Raw genomic sequence first — 21,520 nt, 5'->3', positions numbered from 1 at the left:
TTTTCCAACAGATAAAAATGGAAACAACCTCTTACAAGTAATTTACAGATAAAAATGGAAACAACCTCTTACAAGTACTTTCCTTCTGCCTACTCTGGAATTACTTTGGTGTCTTTTGATTACCTCACCTGAGTCATGTAGTTATCCTTTTCAGAGTTCTTTATTTTCGTAATTAGAACTGTATAATGTGTGGAAATTCACAAGGAGAGAGTTTTATCTAAATTTCATAACTGAAAAATATGAAGGTAAAATTGAGTGCGCTACCGTCATGGTGACGCAATGCCAACAGGAGTGAAGGGAAATAAAAGAAACCGTTCAATCTCAAAAGAAAATGAAAAGCTAGAAGACTACAAAAGAATTCTCATTTAAATGAATAAATTTTCCTGAAGAATCAACTGCAATTCAAGACATTAAAATCAAACCTACAAAGTACTTTAAAGGAAGCCGTCTTGACAATAAAAACTTACAGACAAGTAGTACTTTCAGAGGCCTCTAAACTAGTTGAGGAAAAGATTCTATTTGCCAATGAAGCCAGTAAGGATAAAAACTTGAACACCTCCATTGAGTGTAATCTCTGATAAAATCACTAAGGATTATGGGAACCTACAATATTCTACATTCTATGTATTGATATTTTGAGCATGAATAGACACTAATTATCAGTGGACTTCCAAATGATGAATGTGAGACATGATTCCTTATGAAGCCTTCTTAACATCAGAGTTTGACAATCTCTGATCCAGTGATTGCACTTGAGCACGAAGATTCTGGTTATCCTCATGTAAGCTATCATTTTCACGAAGAAAATGCTCTGATTGCTTTTTAAGAGCAACTACATTGGCTTCTGCATCACTTGATTCTTTAGCTTTTTCCTCGACAGTTGCCTCCAGTTTCTTTATTTTCAAACGCAATGCACTTGCCTCTTCCTCCAAAGACTTCATATCGTCAGAAGCTCCATTCTTCCCATCCTCAAAACCTCTGTTTTGCTTGTTCACTGCTTCCATGCTCTTCCTCCTCATACGCAGTTCTCTTATATAGTGGTGCAGTCTGTCAATCATCAGAGCAAGAAACAGGGTAAAACCTGCATACAAGTCCCATGTAAAGGTCAAATTTGTAAGAAAGCCGTTACTGGGGTAAGAAGAATAAAGGGGCAAAGGCAACCAAATTGTTATTCCTTGACCATATGCTCAACAATAGAAGCATTAACCCCTCAATAGATAACAAATTCTTTGAATGACAACTTTCTGTTTACTTTTGGATCAATAAGCATTGATACCCCAAAACAGAAAACACAACAAGTTCATTGAAAGACCCAAAGATATCTTGGTGTTCACCTAATAGCTTTTTTCGCTTCTGTAGTGGTAGGACCAGGAAGTTCCATCCATTAATAGCATTTCCACACTGATATTTTAACCCTTCCCTGTTTCAAACAAAGAATGTTGCCCTTTCTCATCCTAGACTGGCAATGTCTTGAATCCAAACAAAGAAGAAACAGAATATTACGACTCATTCTCTATCTTTCTGTTTTTGCCGCAAGGCAATCTCATCCTAGACTAGAATTTCTTTTTAATCTATAAAAGAAAATAGAAGATTATTTTAGTTTCTTTTCTTTCTGATTTTGTCTATACTGATACCAGATACTTGGAACTCCAAGTTGGAGGATTTGAGCATAAACTGATGAAGTTCACCACATAAGAAACCAGTTTTAATTTTATCACATTATTCAGGAATAGAATAGCACTATTAGAGAAACACAAGGCTTAGAAGACGCAGTTATGATGCCAACAAACTTAAAGGACCTGATCAAACCACAAAAAGGGTTATCATCAATTCATATGCATTATGATCTCCTAGGAAGGGAAGTTTGCATTCTTCCATGTCACAGATACAATTAGAAGCTAGGAAAAAAGTGATTCTCTCACTGTGCATCATCTTTCTTTTAACTAGTGCAACCTAAATCATTCATACAATTCGCAAGTTCCTTTTCATTTGTATTTTTGTGCAAAGAGAGAAAATTGTGTTCTATATGAGAGTTGGGAAACTTCATAGGTACCTACTATGGATGAATTTACCATATAAACATGAAACAAATTGTACATAGTTTTTATACCGACCTGGTGCTTAATAATGAAAACTTCTACATACTTTTTAAACCTTTATGTTTATGGCAATAAAGATGAAATGCATCACTTAAAATTACAAAAGAGAATAACTTCAAAAAAATCAAACAAACAATCGCTGTTGAGAACTTGGTATAGATATAAATTCCATTCAAGTACATCCAATCCAAAGCTTATTGTTTGGAGGGTTGCGAGAAAGCCAGGAGACTTGCTCATCAAAACAATGATTCGCAAGGAAAAAAAATCATAAATAGAGATTGTTTCTCAAATTATATGAATTGATCAATCACTCAAATCCGCAGAAACCGATTCAGAGTTTAAAGTTAGCGGATTCAGAATTTCACTGTATCATTGCTAATACAATTAACATTAGTCATATAAGATTCATAGGGAGAAAATGAAAATGTTATTACCCATGAGAGAAGCTTCTAGAAGATGTTGAGCCATAAGAATCTGATCAGTTGGGGTAACATTGCCATCTTCATCGATCCACCGTTTGTGGATAGACACCACACTGTAGATGGAGGACAGCATGACGATGAAGATGGTGCCGCCAGTAGTTTTCACGACGATTGGGCCCCGGCCTCTCTTAACACGGTCCAGGCCCATTATTACAAGTTTTCTCAATGGCGTCTTGAATATGAGGAGCAGGATTAACGCCATTTCGGCGAATATCACAGTAAACAGCACTTGGATCATTCTCCTGGATTTTGATTTTGATTAATTTTTTTTCCAGATCGGAGAGAATCGGTGGTGTATCAGCGGTTGGCGAGCGTTGAGTGCATGAGCACGACGAGGAGGGAGAACAAGTCTAATTAATTTTGGTTGATTAGAGCAAATAAATACTTGTATGTTTTTTTTTTTTGTTACTTTAATTATTATTTTTTCTCCATTTTAATTTATGTGATAAAATGAAAAAAGAAGTGTGATATTACATATATTTGGTATCGAACTCTTATATATGACATGTCACTAACTAGCCAACATGCCATGAACTGATTAATGTACATGCCTTGCAAAATCAATGAATCATTGAAGTTAACTTGTTTCCCTGGTTTCAATCAGCTAAAACTTTAAAGTGTTTCTTAAGGGAAAAATAAAAATTTATCCCTAGACTACATATGTGACTTGCCATTTCAAAAAAAAAAAGGATTATATATGTCAGTGTTGAGTAACGATCAATTATTGAGACTAGACTCCTTTATTTTTTTAAAAAATAATAATTAAAAATTGGGGTGATAAAAGGAGGAAAAATTTGATAGTTAACCAACTAAACTATTAAAATTTTCTTTTTGTTTGTCTTGAGAAAAAAAGTATGAGGTGAGGTGCACATGAATTTACTTCCATGAAAAAACTAAGTTTTGGTAAATTTAGGTGCACCATTTTGGCAAAGAAAAAGGAGTATCAATGTTAATATGTTTCGTGTGAAAAATATTACTCCAAGTAGAAATAGAAAAGAACATCCTCCATGGGTAGCCCATCGACATTGAAGCCATTTAGCATATACTCCATCTGTCCATTTTTAGTTGTCATAGTTTTTTTTTTTAGAATCAAACAATAAGAACTTTAGCTGAGATTTTATGATGTATTTTTTCATTATATTGACATGCAAAAAATTGCAATTTATAGTACTTTTCGTATAGTATTTGAATATCTAATTTTTTTTTGTTTAAATATCGAATTAATATAATCTAATTTAACTTTGAAAATTAATCAAATTGACTTTAGAAAAACGCAACATGGCAACTAAAAATAAACGGAGTAGAATTATAGATAGTTTGCGTTAATAAATTTACTTAAAACAAATTTTATATGGTTAGATCCATTTTTTGTTGGCTTTCTTCCTGAAAATATGGCAAACAAATTAAAATGGACGGTTTTCTTTGGGGATTTTAAATTTAACAAGTACTTTCTCTATCCCAATTTTAACTATCATTTTAGTTTTTTTTTTATCACGCCTATTAAGAAAAATAATAAATAAAAGGTATAATTTACCAAGTTACCTATTTAATAAAAGATGTATTAATTTTTCATCTTAATATTGTGCCTACTTGTTTATTAATAGTAGAAAACGATTTGTTTACTTTTGTTTTGTTTTTTTTGGTTAAATTTTGGACACAAGGTCCATTTTATTAAAATACCCGAAATGGGCCACTCTTACATAAAACACGGATCCTGGTCGGCCCAAAAGTGACCACTGACCAGATCAAGTGCTTTTAAAAAGAAAAAATCCCTTAGACGGGTTTCCTAAATGGTTTGTCTGTACCATTTTCCTGTTCCTCTTTCCTCTTTGTTCATCCGTCGCCCTGAAGCTTTGAAGAAATACTCGCTTGCTCTCTTCAACTCCGATTTCATTATGCTAAACATCCTTCTTCAAACTTGTATGATCAGCTGTCAAAGGTATGTGTTCCTCCCTTCTCCCTTGATTTTTCTCCGCTTATCTCTCTTGACACTAGCTTGGTTGCAGGCGTGCAATGCCTGATTTCTTGAGTAACTTGTTAGATTATAGGCCTGACCTTCTAACTTTGGAGTTATGTGTAAGTGCGTTTCTCCCTTCCATTTATTTCATCTTGATTTCCTTTTGTGCTAACTATGAACCCCTGTTCCTGTAGTTGAAGCCGAAAACAAGAAAAAATCTCTCGAGCTTCATTCTTAAGATTTCCTAGCTGAGTGCTTACAATAAAATCAAATTTGGCCTCTTTACTCTCGCTTTTTGCTGATCCCTGTATCGTTGTTTGCTGTTTGTCCTAACTTAGTCTTAGGATTAATTCCCCTACAACTCTTTTGCACCCATTAAATTTGTGTTGTGGAACTCAGTGTCTTCAATGTAACTAAGCATGTCTGTTATTGTCAATATTGATTCTCCTTGTTTTGATACGAACAAATGGTATTTGATGCTTGTCTATATTAAGAATCTTTCTTCCCATGCTTGGTAACTGATTAAAATTTAAAAATACATGTTTATCCTCTTTGTTAATTGCTGAACTTGCTACATAGTCTGCTAGCTGATTTGCTTCTCTGAAAATATATTGCACTTGCATATTGATTTGAGTAACCATATGATGTATTTCCTCCATTTTTTCTGCTAGTTCCCATGGAATTCTCCAATTCATTGTAATCATATTCTTTAAAACTAATGAATCCGTCTCCAACTGAACATAGTTAAAACTTTGCCTAATGCAATAAGACAAAGCCTCCCATACTGCTCGTACCTCCGCCTCCATGTTAGTGGCCTCCCCTATATTCTGTGCTTCTGCAGACAACAAATCTCCACTTCTATTTCTTATACAAAAACCAAACGCACTCTGGCCTGGGTTTCCTTTACTAGCTCCATCAGTGTTGCAAGTAATCCAACCCTTTCTTGGCACCTTCCATCTACTAAAAGATAATGTATGGTGGGCTTGTATTCTGCAGTGAATCAACCCTTTCATACCATTGATGTGGCACCTTTTTAATCCATGGAAATTTGACCCTTATCAAACGATGTATTGCCAATTGACATTGATAATACATATATCCATAGGTAGTCTCCTTTCCATGTCTTAAATTGTTTCTCCTTTTCCATAGTTCCCACATTATAATGGTTAGGATTGCCTTTAATATATGATCTACCTTGTTTGACATCTTGTGCTCCCACCATCTGTAAATGAGTCGCCTTAGATTAGCTCCATTTATGTTGATACCTACACAAGAAGCAAATTGCTTCTATAGCTTTTGGGTTATGTGAGCCATTAGTAATAAATGAGGCATAGTCTCCAAGTGTCCCTCTTCACAACAGTAACATTTGGACACCAATTGCACACTCATCCTTTTGAGGTTGTCATCTGTTGCTATTCTCCTCATCCAAACCCTCCATAAAAAAAACCTATCTTGAAAGGTAACCACTTTAACCACATATACGTGCTCCATTCCTTCTCTTCCTTTTTACTTCTCACTGTTTGAAATGCTGATTTGACCGTGAAATTCCCATTACAGTTTCGAACCAACCAAGCCTTATCACTGCCGACTGCCCTACTTCTGGCCTTAAAATTCATTGTTATATGATGTACCATCTCCTCAGAAACAACCGATCTCAACTTTTCCACATCCCACTCTTTATTTCTTATAAAATCCTTGACTTCTGACTCCTCCTCTTGTGTCGTATCTCCCTCTGTAAAGTAAAGTGCTCCTTGCCTGGTCCAATTATCAAACCAAAAACTAGAATTTCCAGCTTTTAATTGCCACCAGATGTCATGTTCCACATCCTCTCTAATCTTAATCATCTTCCTCTATACTTGAAAAGCTCCAATACTGTTTGTAATTACCGAATGCAATTTTTTGCAGTACTTATTCCACATGTATTCAGCCCATAATGAATTTGTGGATATTCGAAAATTCCACCATAACTTAGCAAACAAAGCTTTGTTTATATCTTGAATCCTCCTAAATCCAATTCCAACTTCCTCCTTTGGTAGACACATATCCTCCCATGCCACCCAATGTTTTCCTTTTACTCCCCCATCCCTTCCTCAAAAAAATTTCGCAAAGATTTGATGAATTTGCACCATGACTTTCTTGGTTGGGTTCATTGCTGATAGAAAGTATATAGGCATTGACTGAAGTATATGATTAATTAGTACCTGCTTACCTCCAGAAGAAAGGAACTTATTATGCTAGGAAAAAATTCTCTTTTGCAATTTTCCTTATCAACTCCTCATAATAGCTTGAGTTGCTCCTCCCATAATAAACTGGACAGCCCAAGTAAATGAAAGGAAAATTCCCTTGTCTTAATCCTGTTAACCTTCTCAATCTTATAACGATAATCAAAGGTGTGTTCTCATGAAGATAGAAACAACTCTTTGATTTGTTAATCTTTTGCCCTAAAACGTACTCATAGTCTCTTAGCACCTTCGTCACTGACCCTCTTTCCCCAGAACAAAAGATAATAGTATCATCTGCATAAGATAAATGATTTATCTTAGGACTCCACTTCGGCAACCCATAGCCCTTAAAGTCTGCATCCCCATGTAGGTTATTGAAACCTCTTGCTAGAACTTCTGCAGCAATAGTAAAAAGGGTAGGGGAGAGAGGATCTCCTTGCTTCAATCCTCTAGAAGATCGAAAAAAGCCATGAGCCCTCCCATTTATCAGAACAGAGTAACAATTATTGGACATAATCCTCCATATCAAATCAATAATAATTTCACAAAAACCAAAACTTCTCATCACTTTGGTTAAAAAAAACCACGATACTCTATCATATGCCTTGACCATATCCAATTTCACAACCACATTAACATTTCTGCTCCTCTTATTCATATCTCTGATTATCTCTTTTGCCAATAATATATTCTCTATAATACTTCTGCCCTTCATAAAGCCTCACTATGTAGGAGAAATTATCTAGGGTAAAATCATCACAATTTTTTATGTAGCACTCTGGAGATGATCTTATTCATAAAATTACTAAGGCTTATAAGTCTTAGATCTGAAAAATTTTGCACTACTTCTTTCTTAGGCAATAACACTAAATTCATATGAGTGATGTTCTTTGTCAACTCTTGCCCACAGAAAAAACCTTTTAACCACTTTGTAACATTTTCCCCAATGATCTCCCAGCAACACTGAAAGAAATGTCCTGTGAAACCATCCGATCCACAAGCACTATTCCCATTGAATTCAAACACCACTCTTTTCACTTCCTTTAGGTCCGACAGTCTACTTAAAACCTCATTTTCATCTTCTGTTAAACACTTTGGTATGTGCTCAAGCATGGCAAAATCTGTTACCATTGTTTCTGCACAAAATTGCTGCTAAAAAAAATCCACAACAACTTTTCCAATATGTTAATTCACCTGCAACTTTATCTCATAATCATCCTCTATTTCAGCAATGTGCAACTTCTTCCTTCTCCCCTTTACATAAGAATGAAAAAATTACCGCCTTTTGCCTTCAAAATTCTTCTTCAATTGTCAAAAATTTCTTCAATTTTGCTTCGTCTTCGCTCAACTCTACCTTATTGTTTGCAAAGGGGTGTATCTCCATCTGAACTTTCTTCACCTTTATCACATCTTCCATGGTGGATATTTACTAAAATACATCTCTATAAGCATTTCTATTCCATGCTGATAGTGCATTTTTAATTTTCTTCAGTTTTGCTTGAAACTCTATAAAAGGGTTACCTACAAAATCCACACACCAATTATCTTCCACAATCTTCTTGAAATGTTTGTGCTTACTCTAGAAATTCAAAAACCTTAAGGGTTTTATCGTTGGTCCCTCAGTAGAATTACATATCATCTGTAAAGGGGCATGGTCAGATCCTTACCTAATCAGATGATGGACCTCTGAAGTTGGTAAAATATCCAGAAACCCTTGATTAACAAGGATTCTGTCTAGCCTCTTAAAAATACAATCTCCTTCAATTCGCCTATTCCACCAAGTAAATTTGCTACCTGATGTGTGTGTTTTTGACAAAGCACACGAAGTGATGTAGGATGCAAAATCTAAAGCTTCATTTTAAGTAAACTGCAGTCCACTTAGTTTTTCCTCATCATTAAGAATTACGTTGAAATCAGCCTCAACAACCCATGGACATTGCTCACTTCCTGCTAACTCTTCTAATTCCTCCCATAATTCCAATCTTTCCAAGGCAGTGCATCTCGCATACACAACCGTGATCCGATAAAATAGACCTCTTATTTTAAACTTGATAGTAATCTGCTGTAATGTGTCCAGAATAATGTTGGCCTCCCAATCTGACTTCTAAAAAAACCAAATTTTTATAGAACAATTTACCCCTGCATGCTCGAAGCCTAACTTCCTTTTGTATTGATCTAGCTCCGATGGACTTTAAAAAGGCTCCATTAAAGCTATGAATGAATAATGATGTCTTTTATTTAGATCCATTAATCTCTCAAAAGATTTTTGAGTATTAACCGACCTAATATTCCATAAAATAATTTTGTCAATCATTGATCACTATTAGACGCCTTATCCCTGCTACTCCTTGTTTGGAACTGTAAAGGTAGTGTTCGCTTATCTTTCTTTGCCTCATATTTCAAGCTATTGGTATGTCTAGGTGATAAATCACATGCCTTACTAATTTGTTGACTGTTGTGTTCAATATCCTCATCCTCCTTCGTGTCCTTTCTGTGTTACAATACCTCATCATCCTTTTCGATTAAAGTTGGACCCTTCCCAGTGTCTTCCCCCTCCATTAAGGTTTTTTTCCCCGAGTTCATGCGTAATTCAATAACTTTACGTGATGCAAAATCTTTACTCTGCTTTTCCTTAACCTGATTACTCACATCATAAGTCTCATTTGTTGATATATCTTCCTTAAAATTTCTCTCCACCCTATCACCTCATTTGTTGCTTGCCTGATGATTGTCATCTATGTTACTTGATGTATCCATATTATTTATTTCTGGCTGATTGTTCCCCTCTACAAGTTCATTCTCTCTTGTGCTCTCTTGCCTTTTGGTTCCCTTTTCTTTATTATCACTCATTTGAACACCAGGCGTATCTCCATTTTTTTTCACCCCAGTCAAATCCACTTTCTCCCCTTTTCCCCCTCCCTCTTGTTCAACTTGTGCCAACATATTGAATATATTTTTAGTGATTAAACCCACCCTGTTCCAAACTTGTTCCGGCTGCTTACTTTTGTCACCACCCCATTTTTTATATCGCTGCTCCACAAATCCTTCTTCTCTATTGGGTTTTTGGAGAATTCCAACATCTCCTACAACATGCACATCTAAATTTCCCTTCTTAGAATTTATATGCTTTCTTTCTGTTCTTTTTCCCTCCACTTGTCCTGCTTTCTCTTTTGGGTACAATTCTGGGTGCACAACAAAACATTATTCTTCGTTGTGTCCCTGAATCATACATGTTTGACAATACTTTGGTACATAATCGTATTTGATCTTGATCCACTTCTCCAATACCTTTTTATTCTTCATCCTCATCCCAATTTTAATCTGCTTTGGGAATTCTCTCAGTAAATCTACCTCCACATTTACTCTTGCACAACTTTGCCTCGTTTGATTCTTCGTTGCCATGTCCACTTGTAGTGGCTTTCCCATTGCTGCCGCAAGTGAAAATACGACATCTCCTCCAAAAAAAATTGGCGGCAACGATGAAAATGAGATCCAAGCAATTGCTGTTGTCGTTTTCTCTTCAGGATTGAACATTGGATCCCATTTCAAAGTTCTCATTGGGAATGACCAGTTGTTTTAAGTGATGTAAAAAGCTGGCTTGGATATGAGATGCACATAATCCTCCAAAAACGCCGCTCTTATTAACACATGCCTATTGCTAAGCAAAACGATATTACACCCACCCTTTTAGTTCACATTGTTTAGGTATCAACTTTCTAAGATCTTGCATATCCGGCCATTCGTACGAAAACTTCTCAATCACCGTATATTCTAGATTTTCATTGACGATCATCTGATGTACTTTTTCTACATCCCATGTTAGTTGAGGTTCTCCATGCAAATACGAAATTGGTTTAAGTGGTAATGGTTGTTTGTGATGTTTCTTCAGACCCAGTGCATCAGCGTATGAAGGTCCAGATGGAATTACCAGCCGACCTACCTCAGCAGGAGGTTGGCTGCCGGTCGTGGCGGCCATCGAAAAAGGAAAATTGGGTTTTTACGGTATTAGAGATGGATTAGGACTTCTCTCGCCTTGGACTTTTTAATATGATTGAAGTATACCTTTACTTTTGTTTTGAATTTCTAAAGTGACAATTATTTTTTTAAGCTAGTTTAACATATGGAGGGAGTATTACAACAATTAACATTGGCAACATTCTTTCGCCTGAAGTTAAGGCTAAGTTGGGCTTTCTTATTCTCTGCATTCTTTCTTTTAAAATAGAGCAAAAGGGTCAAATATGCTTCTAAACTATGCGAAAATGTCTAGATATATTCCGTTTGAAGTTTGGCTCATCCCCTTTTAATTACCACGTGACATTTATTTATATTAAAAAATGAACACACCTCTTTTAAATAGAATATCCGACCCAAGGTGGCCGGAGTTTGAATTCCTCCGACCAGATCTAAAATGAGATAACATTTGACATCTGAAATACAACTATTTTTGGGTCGTTTGCTAGCTTTCTGGAGCTCGTGGTGGTCGGAGCTATTTGGTAGTTGTTTGTCCAAGGTTGTGCGAATCAGTGAGCTCATTGGAGCTATATTGTTTGCTCTTGGTTAGAGCTCGAAGCTCATCTTTAATGGTGTTTTTTTAGGATAAATTGATGGGTTTGGTTGGAGATGGCGTTTCTCCGACCAAAGGGATTTGGTGCAAATATGATTTATTGGCTTATGTGAAATATCCACCAAAAAAATTTGGGTTGGATAGGATTTACGGGTCGGATATTCTATTTAAGAGAGGTGCATTCATTTTTTAATATAAATAAATGTCATGTGGTAATTAAAAGGGGATGTGGCAATTTCATTTGTTATTTAAAGAAAAGAAAATGAGTTGGTTAGTTCCAGCAAAACAACTAACGTCTATAAGGGCATATATGGGCGAAAAGTTGGACGACGAGGGTACATATGAGCCAAACTTCAAACGGAGGGTACATCTAGACATTTTCGCATAATTTAGAAGCATATTTGACCCTTTACCCTTTAAAATGTGATTTTTTGTTCACACTTTCCACAATGATTTTGTGTTCACACTTTCCACAATGATTTTGTGTTCACACTTTCCACCTAGTCAGGCGTTCACTCCTTTCTTTTTCTTGTTTCTCACCATTCAAACTATTTTATTAAAGAGAACAGTGTCAAAAACACATCTAAACTATCCCATTTTTTTGAATTTAATATCTAAACTATTGAGAGTGTGAGTTTCATACCTAAACTATCACTTTTTAGTTTGAGAAGCACACCTCAGTGGTGTGTGTAATACACTCTCTTTTATTTGAAAAAACCTTGACATTCTACATGGATAAAATATTTCACATTGACAAAAAAATAAATAATAAACTATTAATATTAATTAAAAAATTAAAGATTAAAGTATTAATATCCATAAAAAATAATTTTTTTAGAAAAATACAATTTAAATTATTTTTCTTACCTCACTCCACCATCTCCTCCACAATCCCCCATCCTTTTTATAAAAAAATTATATTATAAAATATTTTAAAAAAAATCATACTTCATTCTCCCCCTCCCAAAAAACACCACTCACCCTCCCCCCCCCCCCCCCACACCAAAATAAAAATTGATATTATTTTATTTTTAAAAAAATAAATTTTTTATCCCATCCTATTTAACCATCCGCTCCTATTTTCATTTTATTTTTACATTTTTCTCATTTTGTTTTAGATATGTACATACATATATTTTTAGAAAAAAATAATTTCTACTAGTGTGCCGAATATAACATAAATAAATAAAAAAATTGGAAAAAATCTTGTTGCGGCAAGTAAAACATATTTTCGATATGTATATATCTAACACAAAATGAGAAAAAAATTGGAAGCGAAGGGTTAGGTGGAGTGGGTAGAATTATTTTTTTTTTTAAAATAAAATAATATCTAAATTAGTATTTGAGGGGGTGGGGGGAGGAGATGAAGTAAAAAAATTAAATACTTTTATAAAAGAAATTTAAACAAAAAAAAAATGGTCGGGGTTGGGTGGGTGGGTTGCGGTGAGAGAAAGTGATGGAGTGAGGTAAGAAAAATATTTTACATTTTATTTTATAAAAGAAATATTATTTTTTTGGATAATAATTTTTTAATTTTTAATTTTAACTAATACTAATAATTTATTTAATTGTTGTCAAAGTTGAATGTTTGTCCATGTTGTAGACACGTAATTTTTGACCGAATTTAAGGTATTACACCATTTTTAGTGGTTAAATATTTCTTTTACTTTTAAATTAAATATTTTGATTTTATCATATTTTAGTAAGTTTAGTGTAAAAATATTCGAAAACCACAAAAATAGAGTTATGTTTTAAGTTAAGTTTTGTTTTCAATTTATTTAAAAGAGAAGAAAATGTTCAAAAATGTATGTTTTCTTTTAATGTATATTTAATAAATAAACTAGTGTTTCTTAATTATATTTTTAATTAGCTATTTAACTTTTCTTAAATTATAGTAATTTAAAATAATTAGTTAGTAATTTTAATTATTATATTTATATTTATATATACTACACACTACTCCACTACCTATCTCCCATTACCCCCACTCTACCCACTACCCCACTTACCCAACTCACACACTAGTACACTACACACACGACACAACACATACATACTACTACTACTATATAGACAGACACACACCAAGGAAGAAGGAAAAATCGGAAAACAACACAGCAACACAAACGGACAGAAACAAAAAAAAACAACAACACATTACACGAGAAAAAAAGAAGAAGAAAAACCTTCCCATTTTATTTGATTATCCTTTTAAAAAATTCACCAACACATTCACATCTTTTCTTCATTACCCATTTTTTTTTCATATCAACACAAACACATATACCATCACAAATAACCTACAAAAGTTGTGGGTGTTCTAATCGAGCTTCAGTTAAGATTTTGCGGTATTCAACTTTACTTTATCTTCTTATTTAATTTATTCATGGAATTTGATGTAATTATTATGATAAGTTTTCTTACACTTTTATTTTATTCATAATTTGATTAAAATGAAGAATGTGTTAAGTGTTATATCTATTTCATGAATGAAGGTAGTTTTAATTGATGATTTTGTTTTTTATTTATTTATTTTTATTTATTAGTTATGATCTCTTAAAAATGAACGGATCATAACATTGTTCTTGTCTTGATTTAGATAAGAATGGTAAAGTAGGTATAGTTAGGCTAAAACATAAATATATAAATAAATTATTGTTGTTTTATTTTATCAAACAAAAAATGAGATTTATTTTTTGCAATTCGGTATTGTTTTCTTTGATTAGAAAGTGTACACTTAATTTTGACTTCAACTTTAAGAAATTGCAAAAAATAAAAACATATGAAAAATGATCAAAAAAATTTATTCTAGAAGTTTAGTATTTTACTTTATTTGTTTTTTTTTAGGAATATATATTTTCTTTTAATGTTAGATCAAACACTTAAACAAATTAAAAAATATTTGTTTCAATTAAGAATGTGGTTACACATCTTTTTTGAGACATTAAAATAAACTCAAGGATGCGGTGACGCACCTTGTCCACTAATATAAATAGTTTTTATTAATTTAAGGTAAGACTTATAAAAAATAAGGTTATTAAGTGTGATGCAAAGAAGACAGTTATGTCTCTAAAATGTCAAGATCGAGAATGCAGTTATGCATCCGGTTTAAGACTAATAAAAATTCAACAATTAAAAAATAAGTGAATCATGGCCTTAGACACAAATTATCCAAAAACATATTAAAATAAGTATAAGTCAATAAAAGCGATCGTGCTAGAACCACGGGACTCGAGGGATGCCTAATACCTTCCCCTCGATCAACAGAATTCCTTACCCGAATTTCTAGTTCGTAGACCAAAACTAAAAGAGTCATTTCCTATTGATTAGGGATTTGAAAAGGTGACTTGGAACACCACAACTCAATTCAAAGTGGTGACTCTGAAAAAATAAACAAAGATAAAAAATCCCTTAATCAATAACGTCACTTAAATTGGAAAAACCCTTCCACCGCTATGCGCAAAAAGGGGTGTGACACATGTGGAGTGTGATGTGATAATTTTTTTAAATAAAAAAGAGAGTGTATTACACACACCATGATGAAAGTGATATAAAAGAGATATGTGTGTTTCTCAAACTAAAAAGTGATAGTTTAGGTATGAAACTAAAAAAAGTATAGTTTAGGTGTGTTTTTGACATTTATCTCTTTTATTAAATAAGACAGAATTGTTCAGACGATAAACACGTAATGACATAACAATTCGAACCCACACGTTGAGAAACCATTTTTCTATATCTAATTAGTGTGCATCTTGATAATTCTACGGTATTCCATAAATGTGAATGTATTCTATTGGGAAAAGGGTCTGAAAAATACTTTAACTTTGGCTGAAATTGTTGTTACGATATCAAATTTTATGGAGGATCTTTTACCCTCAACACTATTTAATAGTGTATTTTAAAATTATATATGTGCCCACGTTGACATGTTACGATTTATAATGATGCAATATTTATGATGTCCACGTGGGCACATATATACCTTTAAAATACACTATTAAATAGTGCAGGGGTAAAAGGTCCTTTCCAAAGTTCGGTATTGTTATAGTAATTTCGGTCAAAGTTCAGATATATTTCAGACCTTTTTATTATGCTTATTAAGAAAAAAATAAATATATAAATACAAAGTATAATTTACTAAGTTATCTTTATTTAATAAAAGCAGATTAAAAAGAAGAAGAAGAAAAGCTGATTAATTTTTCCTCTTAAATATTGCACATACTTCTTTAATTTAATAATGGTAGAAAACAATTGTTGGCTTTAATTTTAGATTTTTAAAATGACAATTATTTTGTACATATTTTTGAGTTAAATAACAGATGGTCATGGAGGGAGAATAGCTATTGTCAAGAAATTTGACATGTGAAATTTGAAACTCTATCATATTAACTATTCGTCAGTTACTGGGATGAATATTACAACAATTAACATTGGTTACATTCTCTCGTCTAAATTAAGGCTAAGTTGGGTTTTCTCATTCTCTGCATTCTTTCTTTTAAAATATGGTTCTGTTCACACTTTTCACAATACTTTTGTGTTCACACTTTCTATCCAGTCAGGCGTTCACTCCTTCCTCTGTCTTGTTTCTGACCATTCAAACTACTTTGTTTAGTTGCTCCAATAGTAAACATCAAATACAATAACACATAATAATTTGATCACAAGTAGGGGTGTACATGGCAGGGTTGATTCGGGTTTTTCAAATATCAAATCAAATCATTTGTGTCGGATTTTTAAATTTATAAACCAAACCAAACCAATAAAACTCGGGTTTTTTCAGGTTATTTCGGGTTTTCCGGTAAAGTATTCATACAAACATATAATTTACTTGTATTTCAAATATTTCTTTAGTCCTATCAAAATACAACTATTTAAGATGTTTCTTAAAAATATAACACAATATGATATGATTAATGACACTAAAATATCCAACAAAAATAATAATAATGAAATAGCGTAAAACAAATATTGCAAATTAACAAGTCATAATGAAAATGATCATAATTTAAAAGTACTAAATCATGCTAAAATTAAATTTAATAAGTATTAGTTACATGACTAAATATTAAAGGAAATTAAAATTAGATTATGCATTTTAATTGTCTAAATCAATGTAAAACTAAAGAACAAATATTCAATATTATTGTCATTCTTAGTGTTGAATTGATTTTCTTTTTGCATGAGTATTAATTTGATTTAGATTTAAGTTTTATTATAATTACCAACATATGTGGACTATAATCTTTATTGGCCTATTCATAATTCTAAGTTTCAAACTTGAAATAATATATTAAAAGATAAAAACTATGAAAAAGTATAAGAAATATTTAAAAATTATATCAAAGTAAATATTTTTATGTATAAAATAAAATTTTAAAATTATATATATAATGTCGGATTGGTTTGATCTCGGGTTGTTTTTTTTTAGTTAAAACCAAACCAATCCAAATATAGTCGGGTTTTTTTTTTCAAAAACCAAACCAAGTCATACCAACCACTAGTCGGGTTTTTTTTTCCGGATTGACTCGGTTTACGGTTTGGTTCGATTTTCGATTCGATTTTGTACACCCCTAATCACAAGTAACCCACACGTTGAGAAGCTTTTTAAAAAAAATCTACTTCGTGCGCATCTTGATTATTCTACCAAATACTACTGATTATTCCATCGATGTGAATACACTCTATTAATCAAATTAAATCAAACTTAGAGAAATAAGAAAATAATTAATCACCCAACTTTTTTTTGTTTTTCATCGGGAATTGAACATAATCAGAGTCACTTAATGAATGATCACGGCTAGAGAAATAAAATTCTCAAATTTCTTAGAGTGTCCATTATTCATGCTTACAAAATACTTGTCCATGCATTATCTCCTGCCAGAGAATATTCCTGTCATTTTTCCAAGCCACTCCGTTCCCGTTTTCATCCCCAATTTTTGTCCACTTACGTACTATTTTTTTGGCTACATTCGGCCATCTCGGCTGTGACTGAATTCCGCAAAGGATTTCTCCTAAATTCCACCCATCAACCAATTCCGACGTAAGCTACTTAGAATTTCTGCACCCGCCCCACTAAATATTAAGTATCTTACGGAAGCCCGCAGAAATTCTAGCGTGTCATCGTTAAAAAAATATGATATGTTGAGATTTCATTTAATGATCGATATCCTTATTTATTCATAGAAGTTATCGCGAATGAGCCACGTGTCACCAAACTTTTAGACGTGTCATCACGCGTCACTATTTCATTGGCTCCATCTAGTCAGGGGTAACGTTAATAACGTTTAGAGTCCTTCGCCCCTCGAAAAAGAAAGAAAAAAAATATTAAAACAACTTTAGGGATGAGAAGGAGTTACGGTTTCCAGGGAGAGGAAATGGTGAATTAGTGGGGCAGGGAGAATTTGGTATGTTTCCTTGAGGACATACATTTGCCTATGTCACCCTCATCTTTTCCTTCTTTGGTCTCACTTCACCACTCATCATTCTTCTTCGGATAATAAATATATTCTCCGTGAATTTACGTGATACATTTTAATTGGATATGAAATTTAAGAAATGAAGCAAAGCTTTGTTATATCTAGCTTTGGCAACTACAAAAGAAAGGTCAAATAAGCTAAGCTATATGTTACTTCACAATTTCATTTAAGTGTTGTTATGACTTTCAATGCCTATTAAAAAAATATTTCACAAACATATAGAAAGTACTTTCTCTGTCCCAATTTACGTACACTTTTTATTTTTCGAGAGTCAAACAGTTTAAGTTTGATCGGAAATTTGCGCATGGAATCTTCAATTTTTTTTGAAATGAAATTCATATATTTGTAAACTACGTAAAAAGTATTATAAGTCACAATAATTGATAATTCAAAATGTTTAAAAGATTTATGGAAAACTTACGGTCAAAGACAGACTTGTTTGGATCTCGAAATCCGAAAAGTGTCACATAAAATGGAACATAGGGAGTATAATTTACTAAGTTAATCCTTTAATAATAAAAGTAGATTGATTATTTCTTTTAAATATTGTGCATTCTTCTTTTAATTCTTAAAAAACAATAATTGTTGGAAAAAAAATATCCTTAAGGACAGTATATGATACGCATGATGAATTCCGTACAAGTGTTCGTGAAAAATATTTTCCATAAGATTTCCAACTATAATAATTTTGGGATTGTTAATTTGAGAAGGAGAGAGTACTAGTCAAATTTTAAAAAATAATATAATGAGTATATCAAGCTCTGAAACAACACACTTGTATAACTCATCAAGTACACGCTTGAAGTGTTAATTAATTATTCGTAACTGACTTCACCAAATGCCAAAAGAGGTTTTCACTTTTCACACACTAATTTGTCTTTTAGCTAATCTTAACATTGACGATCATTTCTATGTTCAATCACCATTAATGATCTGTTTAGGCCATTTTTAAGGGTATTTTAAAGTTAAGACTGATCAAAAAGGTGTGTTTGTGGTGTATAATCTATCTCATAAGTGGGCACACAAGAATGTTTTGATGCCGACTTCAAACAAAGATGTCCTGTAAAGTAAAGCTATTATAATCAATTAGAATCTTTTTCTGGGGACTTATTTTGTTCTTATTCATTAAAGTTCTTCACTATTTTCATGTAATTATGAGTGCAAGGTTGAATATGTGTGGAAAATTTTCAGCTTCATAATCAAAATTCAAGAGACTTTTAAAATGAAAACTCTTTCAAGAACTCAAATCCCTTGTTGTTAAAAAGCCTGCAGAAATAGACAAAACATGACAACAGACTCCCTAATAAATATTCTCCTTTTATTGTATCATACACCATAAGTACTACTTCTTCCCTTGCCCCATCTTCCCAACCACATGATGAACGGGCTACATCACTTCTCAGAAAATTCTTCTTCTAATTTATCCATGAAGCAGCCAATTATATTAGAAAATACTAACAATAACAAATCAGGTGTAAGACCATATGTTCGATCGAAAATGCCTAGACTCCGATGGACACATGATCTTCATCGCAGCTTTGTGCATGCTGTTGAGCGTCTTGGTGGAGAAGATCGTAAGCCTAACTCTCTCTTTATATATCATGATGACTTAATAATTTGGTAGCTATTTATTTATTTATTTATTGATTTTGTTGTGGTACATATATAATTAGGAGCAACACCAAAGATGGTGCTACAGTTGATGGATGTGAAGGGCCTCACCATATCTCACGTTAAGAGTCACCTTCAGGTTATTTATTAACAGATAATTAAGCCTTTCATTCTTTTTTCTTTTCCAACCGTTTGATCTGTAGCTTTAAGAAGATGTATTTTTTGATGATATGAACAGATGTACAGAAGTATGAAACATGAACAGTTGATGCAAGGTATCCTTCAATAAACTACCTTTAATTTCTTATTCTATTTATGTTTTGTGCTTCTTTTCATTTGGGGATTTTAAAATTCATTATAGCGATCGAGGAGCTTGATTTTATTAGATGATGAGTCAAATTGAAAGTTTATGACTTAATTAATACTACAATTTTTGAGAAAATAGAAAGTAAATGAATGAATAGTGATGAAATCAAGAAAAGATATTGAAGTTCCATTTGAGGAATCTTTTTATGTTTTATTTGACCCTTTATGTTTTTTCCTGAATACTCCATTATATATTCCTTACAATACCGCTTTTGGTTACTAAAAAGTGAAAAGGACGTTCTAATTAGAACTACTAGTCACTACCTAGTCTATGGCTAGCAAGGCCAAAATTGATAATTTACCTCAATTTCATTCTTTTTATTTTGGGTGTATATTTAAGCTATGTATATCAAATTTTCCGTTAATCAACTGATCAGTCTAGAGATCATTGGGATTTCATTAGTGATCATGAAGATTCGGAATATTACATATTGATTAATCAAAGAAAGATTAAAGATCAATTTCTTGTGCTCCGTTCCTTTTTCAATCAGAAGCAAAAGAGATAGAATCTAGCCGATTTTCGAAATGTTTTTTTTGGTTATTCTTCAATGTCCTGTCTATTACGGAACATAAGAAAAAGTAGATGTTTAATCATTTGTTTCCAAAAAAAATCTCCAAAAAGATATATACACGATTCATTCTTTTTTTCTATGATAGATGGTCAGAACTTCATGTCCATTAGAATCCTAATAAAGGGTCCATAAAATCAGACCGAATATTGGGGTAAAGAAGAAAGATCTTATTTGCCATGTGTGGTGGTGGACTCTTTTTGTACAAGCAAAGAAGTGTTCATATAATAGAACCTGGATTCAACAGATAAATATTCAAATTCTAGACAAATTTAATTTCCTACTCCAACTTTAAATTATTCGTTCAACAGTTACTAGTTAATTAAGTTTATCACAATTTCATTTGATATTTTTTTTTGTTATAGCAGTAGCAGAGGCTGCAAATGGGAGCAAGAGGAATAGAATGGATGGTCCAGATCAAGTGAATTATCCCCATGGACACTTTCTTCATCATTACTATAATGGCCATCCTAATTCGACAATAACTAGCACCTATTCGGACCAAATTGCCTCTACGCCTCCTTTTATCCCTCCAGCTCCGTGGTTCGTTTCATTTCTTATTCACACCTAACTTCTTACTGAATTTAACTTATATATATTGAATGTGAACAATTTTTACACGATTAGTGTAATTTTATCCGCTAGAATCATTAACAAGTGGAATTACCTGAAAAATAAGACAGATAACCGGAGCTAGTATTACAATGGTGATTTATGAAATTACATGTTTACCCCTCCCAGGAAACCCATGCCCAAGAAGATGATGGGATTAGAAGGTCGATCGAACCCAGCTTGCAACATGTTCAGGGATTTTTTCAATGGCTGCACTACTGTTCAAGTAATTAATTATCCAAAAAATTGGAAGCAAATAGATTAGTGAGATTAACTACTTAACTAATTTTGCTTAATTATGGCAGGATGGGAGTGTAGGCGATCATTATGGTAGCAGTTTGTCAAATAAGCATTTTTCAATGATTGATACTGAAGAAGAAGCCGAAGACTCCGGCAGCACAACTATGTCCTTACAACCATCTGCCGGATTAGATGATGTGAATAATAATAATAATAATAATATCTCTCTTGACCTTACCCTAGGTTAATTAACCACCCTAATTTCACTCTCAAATCCTTGACTTTTGTCATAGAATCAAGCTAATTACTAGCTAAATCTATT

At 32.9% G+C, this 21,520-nt stretch overlaps 2 protein-coding genes across 2 annotated transcripts; one reads left to right on the top strand and one right to left on the bottom strand.

Moving 5' to 3' along the window:
• Window positions 1–688: 688 nt before the first annotated feature.
• Window positions 689–2,869, bottom strand: LOC125822189 (uncharacterized). Its single transcript, XM_049501571.1, has 2 exons — window positions 2,534–2,869; window positions 689–1,081 (listed from the first exon to the last, which is right to left on the bottom strand). Exons 1-2 carry the CDS (start codon window positions 2,817–2,819, stop codon window positions 699–701), a joined length of 669 nt encoding a protein of 222 aa, XP_049357528.1. The 5' UTR covers window positions 2,820–2,869; the 3' UTR covers window positions 689–698.
• Window positions 2,870–19,175: 16,306 nt separating this feature from the next.
• LOC125822188 (myb family transcription factor EFM-like) lies at window positions 19,176–21,446 on the top strand. The gene is made up of 6 exons (XM_049501570.1): window positions 19,176–19,374; window positions 19,474–19,550; window positions 19,650–19,686; window positions 20,712–20,889; window positions 21,088–21,184; window positions 21,264–21,446. Exons 1-6 carry the CDS (start codon window positions 19,176–19,178, stop codon window positions 21,444–21,446), a joined length of 771 nt encoding a protein of 256 aa, XP_049357527.1.
• Window positions 21,447–21,520: the final 74 nt, after the last annotated feature.

This window comes from Solanum verrucosum, unplaced genomic scaffold, assembly GCF_900185275.1.
Source record: "Solanum verrucosum unplaced genomic scaffold, falcon-dt-bn FXZP01000103.1, whole genome shotgun sequence".
Taxonomy (NCBI): domain Eukaryota; kingdom Viridiplantae; phylum Streptophyta; class Magnoliopsida; order Solanales; family Solanaceae; genus Solanum; species Solanum verrucosum.
Note: the sequence above shows the minus strand (reverse complement) of the source record. Positions and strands in the feature narration are given on the sequence as shown.

Bases quoted from the DNA above. Each gene is read 5' to 3' on its own strand.
- LOC125822189 (XM_049501571.1), bottom strand. From the start codon at position 2,819: ATGATCCAAGTGCTGTTTACTGTGATATTCGCCGAAATGGCGTTAATC. The intron at 1,082-2,533 runs GTAATAACATTT...ACTTGTATGCAG, and splicing joins TCTAGAAGCTTCTCTCATGG to GTTTTACCCTGTTTCTTGCT.
- LOC125822188 (XM_049501570.1), top strand. From the start codon at position 19,176: ATGATGAACGGGCTACATCACTTCTCAGAAAATTCTTCTTCTAATTTA. The intron at 19,375-19,473 runs GTAAGCCTAACT...ATATATAATTAG, and splicing joins GCGTCTTGGTGGAGAAGATC to GAGCAACACCAAAGATGGTG. The intron at 20,890-21,087 runs GTTCGTTTCATT...TACCCCTCCCAG, and splicing joins TTTATCCCTCCAGCTCCGTG to GAAACCCATGCCCAAGAAGA.